The following is a 7,202-nucleotide window of genomic DNA, read 5'->3' on the forward strand; positions in this document are numbered from 1 at the left end:
AAACGGCCAATTCCCTTCTTCCTACCTCTGAGACCTGTTCTCCCGGGTGGTGTACTTCCAAGAGAGTCTCTATAGACTCAACTGTGAAGCTCCTGAAAGTACCATCTGGTTTTCTGAAAGTCCAGCTGGCCCAACTTATCCCTTCTAAGGTTTCTGCACAGTCTAGAAGCCTCTCTTCCACCTTCCAGTTCCTCACAGTATGCTCTAAAGGAGATTTGAGTCGAATATTTTACGAGCCTCTTATATTCACGCTGTAAGTTCCGGAAGTTTAACCAGTCTTCATCTTTATTAGTTTTGCAAGCACGATTTAGACGTCGTCTGGTGGAGTCTTTACAGTTCCCGGCTCCATCGTGGAACTGTTTTACAGCATTTACGTCGGGAAATAGGATAGGCCTCTTCAGAGCCCTCTAAAAGTGTGCGACTGAGAGTTTCTAATTCATATTTTTGATGTACATATTTCGAGCTCTCACCTCTCTACGTTTCACCCGATATCAAATATGGTACCAGTCTCAAAAAGTACTAATTGAGCCCTTTCTGTTTCCGCATGTGTGTGGAAACCACCCTCTAACTCGGCACAAAAGGGCGCCACTTGTTTTATGTAAAGGGATTTACACAAAACACGTTCTCACCAAGCTCCGTGAGAATCAGTTCAGCCGTTTTCCAATAAATCGGGTGTTACAGACAGACGGAGAGACCGACAGACAGACATCGATTCTAATAAGATTTTGTTTCACATCAAACCTTAAAAATATCCATCAAGTATTAAATGCGGCTCTGTCGGGAAGGGACCACATAACAATATTTCAGGATGTTTCTGACAAGGAAGTTAAGAGGGTTAAAGTGGGCGGGATTGGGACAAATTCGGAGGAGGAAAAAACGGAAAAAGGAGCTCTACTCTCTATGATTGAGGGGGGAAGTTAAGTAGAAAGAGTTTGGAGAAAAGAATATTATGGTCAACGATATCGAAGGCTTTAGTGAAATCGATATATATAGCCTGCGCCTAGTGTCGTGAGTTAAGGCCTTATTTATTCTACATACACCTATATAGTGAGATACAGTGCTTCAGCAATGACTGTATTAAAACTTCAAAAGGAGACCTTGAAGCGGATTCTGAGTTCATTAAGCAATTCGACTACCTGCAGTAAAGCATTGATATAACCTTCTCCAGGCCTTAACTCAAAACAGATTCTATGTTTGTGCCCTTGAAGACATCTGCAGAGAAGAGATAGAGTAAGAGCAGTTTTCACGCGTGCAGTATAAAACGGATATTTTATAAGGCGGAAAAAACCATTGAAATCTACTCGCACTAATAACATTTACTATTAGATCGGAAAGGCACCCGCCAAGGTGATGCCACGCATGTGATTTGGGAGTTTAGAAAGTATAACAACGTATACTGTATGTAAAAGGAAGGAAGGAAAGAAGAAGGAATATATAAATTTTTGAATTTCCTTACACAATGCTAGGGCGGACTGATCTTTTGGCTACCGCCATTTGCTTTTGTGAAAAAATTATGATCATGTGCAAACGCTCCTTGACGACGGTTTCCCGGAATAGCAGCTCCAGTCCAGTTAATGTTTACTGCATTGGCACGTCTTGGAAGTTGGTATCAGATATAATATTGACTAAAAGATCCCGGTAAAGAATGAGGGACACCTCGATACTATATGCGTACCAGAGGAGACTTCCCATGCAGAGAAGAAGGAGGATTTCTATGAGCAACTCAATACAGTCTAGAAGAGGCTTTTTAAAGGTGACTTTCAATCGTGATGGGGTATCTGCATACAAAGGTGAGCTTCACGAATACGTGAATACGAGATTATCATTTGACGTTCGGTTGCCCTCTCCCGTGTATTGCGTATGTCCGCTAACGTGATTGGGCAGCCGTTTGGTAATGGAAGAACTATCTTTCTGGCCAAAAATATTTTTAAGCACTGATTCCCCATCGACAGTGCTCTTCACTCAGGCGCACATTAAATTCTCTATCCCAAAGAAATACCATAAGATCTGATTTATCTTGAAACTCCTTAAAACAGACCGACGAGCATTGATTTGGAGGGCCTTATTGCCGTTATTAATGAGCACGAACATAATCCGGTTGAACTCCGGTATCGGGGAGAATGTCATAAAGTGAATTGTATTGTGCAATGTGAGAAAAGAAAAAAATATTATTGTGCAGGCCAGAAAGGCGAAAGATTCCGTAAATAATAAAGGTTTCGTTAGTGCCAACCTGCTGGGGTTTGAAGGGTGGTGTGACTCATGAACGTCTGAAGATTTAGCAATGCACTTTTCAAACATACACCTGATTTGGCATCTTCAGTCCTAATATCAAATCCTCCTTTTGAGTCGACGTTGTTTGCAATAGAAAAGGTAAAGCAGCAATCGAAAAAGGTTGAACAGCAACTTCTGTGCGCTGGAAAACAGAGATGAACCGAGTGGTACTGTAGGCTAAGAACCGAACCCGAAATTTCGACTCGTATCGGATCGAAAATGCAGTGACGACTACGGCATTAGAAAAAGGACTACGAGTTTGAAACCTGGAACTGGTGTTCTTGAAGGCCTGGCTGAACAGGTTGAAAAATACAAGATAGATATTTTGGCGATCCATGGTACGAAATTATCAACGTATGTGACCGTTCTGGATTCAGGAAACCAAATTTTTTTCTAGCCTTGAGTCAGTATTTAATTTACTCTCCTTGAAGGGCGTGAAGATAGTACGATGTAACTTCAAAGTAAGGATCGGATAGAAAACGTCCATACTGAAACCACTATAGCTAACAAGAATGGAAGCAGGCTTGCCGAATAAGCCTGCAATTAAAAGAATCCAATCTCATCCGCTGTTTTCCCGCAACGCGGTTCAAAACGAATAGTTTAGCGATGGGTTTCAGCAAGCCGACAATGAGGAAAACAGTGCTATCCTGTCATAATCGAAAGAGAGCGCCAAAGGATTCCTGGTGAAGATTGACAAAGTAACGAAAGGTATTGTCCTGAAAATAAACAAATCGAAGAACAAAATCATTGGATAAACCGGCAGAAACAAGATAATCAGATAAAACGCAAGACTGGAAGGTAAAGCACCACCAGGAAAACTCTGAAAAATATATAAGGGCTCAGTGGATAACGCAAGTTATAGACTGTTTGGGAAGAAGGGCACTGCAAGAAAGATAGAATTGAAACTTCACCACAATGCCCAGCCATATAGCAACCAGTGAAGTTCCACCTGATGTGAATGAAATGCAAGTCACTGTAACGTGCGGATACGCACTGCTCCTCGAAACAAATCGTCTGGACCATCAATACACTCAAGCAAGATAAGACTGTTATACTCGACAATCTCCCTGCATAACTGTAAAACGGAGCTGTCGCAGTTTCTGCTTACCCTGATCTGTAAACCCCGGGAATCCGAGGCCCCTATTCTAGAGTGGAAGATGCGAATGATCGTCAAGATTTCTAAAAATAGCGCACTTTTTAAGTGTGATAACTGGAAAATTAGTTCCCACAACGCATCAAAAAACCCCTTGAACCCTTAATGGACGGGAGGTTTCCGGTTTCGGATTATTTCTGAGCAGTGAACGAAATTTAGATCTCCAATTCACCTATTTATCAATTGTGAGAAAGCTTTCAATATCGTGAACAGGGAGTTTACCTGGAGTCCTCTGTGTATGAGCGGTATCACAGAGAAGCTGATAGTTATTATCAGGCCAGCATATGAGCACGTAAATATCACGTCCTAAAATATCTAGTAGATTCAAGTTGTGCGTGAACATTGTATTCTGTCGTACAGTTCCTTTCATTATCAGCGACGTCCTTCATGCAGTCTTGTTCGGAAGACGTAGAGGTCTTCAACGGACCGTAACACCTTTCCTCAAAACTCTTGACTGCCTGCTCTCACACCGAGTAATGGACATTGACCAAATAATGCCGGATTTGTAGAAGCAAGTAGACACAGTTAGAAGGAAGGGTTGTAAGCCTGACATGTAGCCGACTGAACTCGATGTTACTCAGAGCATTAACAGTACGAGACATGTCTTCGCTGCTGCTCGAAATTTGGAGCTTTGGCTGCCTCAACATCAACATCAAGTCGAGTTTGGCGTCGATGTTCTCTCTGTGCTGCGAAAGTAACCTCCTTTTGTGCCATAGTTAACACTTCATATAGTACTATAGCCCAGCACAGTTAGGAAGGAAGAACTTTGTCGGCGCACGGTCCAGATACATATTTGCTGAAAATGCGAAAGTGACAGTAGATAGGACACCCATTAAGAAAAGAAGACAACCCCATTGTAGGTAAAGAATTTATCAAAACAAAACTGGTTTATTTATACGGTTAAATGGTTTGAACACTAAGGTATCGCAAAGGAGATTACGCTTCAAATTGTATTGTTAGCAGAGACGCGTGCATTATAAATTTGATGTCGGATTTCAGTAAACACAGGTGTGACCTGATTTAAACGGGTAATACGCTTCGAATGCAATGCGGATCACATTCCCTCCTACCGTACCGAAAAGGTTTCTAGATAAAGTACACCAACAAAGTAACAAATAATTCCAATGATGGCATCTAAAATCTTGCTAACAAACTGCATCCGGCACAAAACTGCGAATTTTTTCTGTGTATCAAGACCAACTAACAAGGCCGCATTATAACAAAACGGCATTTCTATCTCTACACATTTTTTTTCCGATCACCGCTTCAATTCCTTAGTAAAAATAGCAACTACTCATTAAAGAATAAACTTTTGAGGCAAGTTACCCATTCATTCTATGATAGTTGAAATGAAGAAGCATCTTAAGATGCTGGTTACTAATGCCATATTTAGATCAAAGCTCAAATGAAAAGTTTTGATATAAACAAAATATTAGAAATGACCTCTGAAAATAAAGACAGCTACAACACGAATAAATTGCCTATAATCTTTACAGGTTTCTTCCAATGCGACATCATTTAGCACATTCGACTACTGCTCCCAACAACCAGTTACAATATTCGGGTTAGCACAATAGTTCCGACTTACCTTTCATCGTAGGATATCGAAGAAGTTGGCGGTGGGGGTGGTGGCATCGCCAATGTGGACATATCCTCCAAAGTATGAATTAGGTCCTCATCGGTTGTAGGAGTTGTAGCATCCGTCAAATGAGCCGCAGTGGGTGGGAGGTGTGGGGCTGTTTGGGATACTGTTGCCGTCATTGACATGGTTTCGGCATCAGAAGCCACAATGGGCGAAATGTCCGATGGCGGCGAAATTGGCGGAACCGATGGAACAGCTGGGGGTAGTGGCGGAGGAGGCGGTGGAGGAGGGGGAACTTGTTTTTGGTGAGCTACAGGCGACTCTTCCGGTGTTAAGGGTAATGGCGGCAATGATGGCAGCTCTTCTGGTGGTAACGATGGTAGTGGCGGCGGAGGAGGTGGTGGGGGTGGTGGTGGTGCCGGGTGTTGGGCTGGGGTGATAACTGGTGGAGGGAGAATTACTGTCGTATCTACTTCCTCGATATCCGAATCAATTCCTTGAGCAAAATCCATGTAGAAAGAGTCACGGGAATCACTTGATCCCCGACGCAACTTGAGGGATAAATCCGGGGAACTATCCATTGTCTCTACGGTTGATTCGCAAGCGATAGAATAATGAGAAAATAGAGCCAAACTTCCGGGGTTACAATCCTTTGAACACTTATTGGTGTATCACAATACTTTTACTTTATTGCATTGAATCACATCTCACAACGCGGCTGCCTGACCGCAGCTTCACTATCGGCACTGGCCGAGGGCGGATTCGTTAAGAACTTCCTGTTTTCACTCCGTTTTTTCATTCATGAAAACTCTAAAACGCGCAAAACTTCACCATACTTGAAATATGACAAAACATTTCACACACTGCAATTCATCACCGCTTCAACTTCGCTCCCCTTTTTGTTTCCTCCTCTTCAGGCAAATTCTTTCTTCACTGAACAAACTGGCGAAAATGCTTGTGACTTCCAGGAGCGGCCAAACTTAAAGCTGGTGAAAGCTTCCTACTACACTATTCCTCGAGCAAAGGAAAATTCCTTAAAAAATTCCGACAAACGATTGTCCTTTTCCGTTGAAAATCACTGACGGAATGAAAGGATTCATAACACCCTCGGCTATGGTACCAGGACAACACCACGTTCGGAATTCGCCTCGTATGCCGTATTTTATTTGGCGGAATTCGAAAACTCGCCCCGTTATACATTCAATATACAACCCTCTTGTCAGGATGGTCGGAGTACAGCAGGGTGAATCGAGCAGAAGAGACGTCACCACTTGCACAACACAGTTGTCGCGGATGCTGTGAACGAAATGGATTTCAGGATTTTCCCATTGTAGAATTTGCCTTACGCTCCGAATGCGCACTTCCCACTTGTCCACTGTGAACTGCGAAAATTGCTCCGGGTTTGCGTACGGTTGGGATGGCGAAGGTCGACCTGTTAAGCTTAGAGTTTACGTTCGGTTGTAGATTGAGCCACATCGCAATCGGCCTCAACGGTCTTGCTTTGAATTAGGACAGTGATGCCATTTTCAGGAAGGGTTCAGAGGCTCAGTTGTACAAATCCACTATATAAGGACTAGGACTAATGAGCAGAATCCTCGCTAATGTATGTTTGTAAATGATTATGTATATCCACTAATAATTTGAAGAAAAGGGATAGTTCTTTATATGGAAGAGGTGGAACTGCCGCCTAACGCAACGTCTATATCTACAATCTACAACTTCTTCAGTAATTTTAGAGCAACGAGTTTTCCTTTCTTTCTGTGTCATTAAAACATAAATTTTTAGAAAGGTAATTACTATCACATAGTATTAGCAGCTCTACAGATAGCTTGAATTCAGAATACTCTTACATAGTCGGTACTACTGGTTACAGCTTCCCAGCTCCATCAGTTGGGGCTTTCACAAAGCATGCGGTAAGTTTCGTTTTATCTTAAGCACGCATTTCCTCCCCTTTGTGGCGTTTGTCTTGTATGTGTGCTGAGCGTGGGGAGGAAAATTATTATGGCCACATGAGCGTGAAGAGAATAAACTGTGGGGTTTATTCCGAAGCATTTCATTTTCCTGACAGATTCAGAACGCAGCAAGCTGGCTGTCTATCGTCTTGTGTAATGGATTTGGCTGGAAATGGAGGGAAACTACGTCATCAACTACTAGCATTGTAGCAACAAAGTAACGTAGCGCAGAGTGGTGCAATTT

The 7,202-nt window shown here is 42.5% G+C and overlaps 1 protein-coding gene across 1 annotated transcript in view; it reads right to left on the minus strand.

Annotated features, from left to right (window-relative positions):
- Positions 1 to 6,374, minus strand: part of LOC119657742 (proton channel OtopLc) — a 165,559-nt gene extending 159,185 nt beyond the window's left edge. The window contains exon 1 of the mRNA XM_038064786.1: positions 5,013 to 6,374. Coding sequence (XP_037920714.1) covers positions 5,013 to 5,587 — 575 coding nt within the window. The 5' untranslated portion in view covers positions 5,588 to 6,374. The remainder of the gene's footprint in view (positions 1 to 5,012) is intronic.
- Between the last annotated feature and the right edge of the window lie 828 nt (positions 6,375 to 7,202).

Source organism: Hermetia illucens, chromosome 5, assembly GCF_905115235.1.
Source record: "Hermetia illucens chromosome 5, iHerIll2.2.curated.20191125, whole genome shotgun sequence".
In the NCBI taxonomy this organism is placed as follows: Eukaryota; Metazoa; Arthropoda; class Insecta; order Diptera; family Stratiomyidae; genus Hermetia; species Hermetia illucens.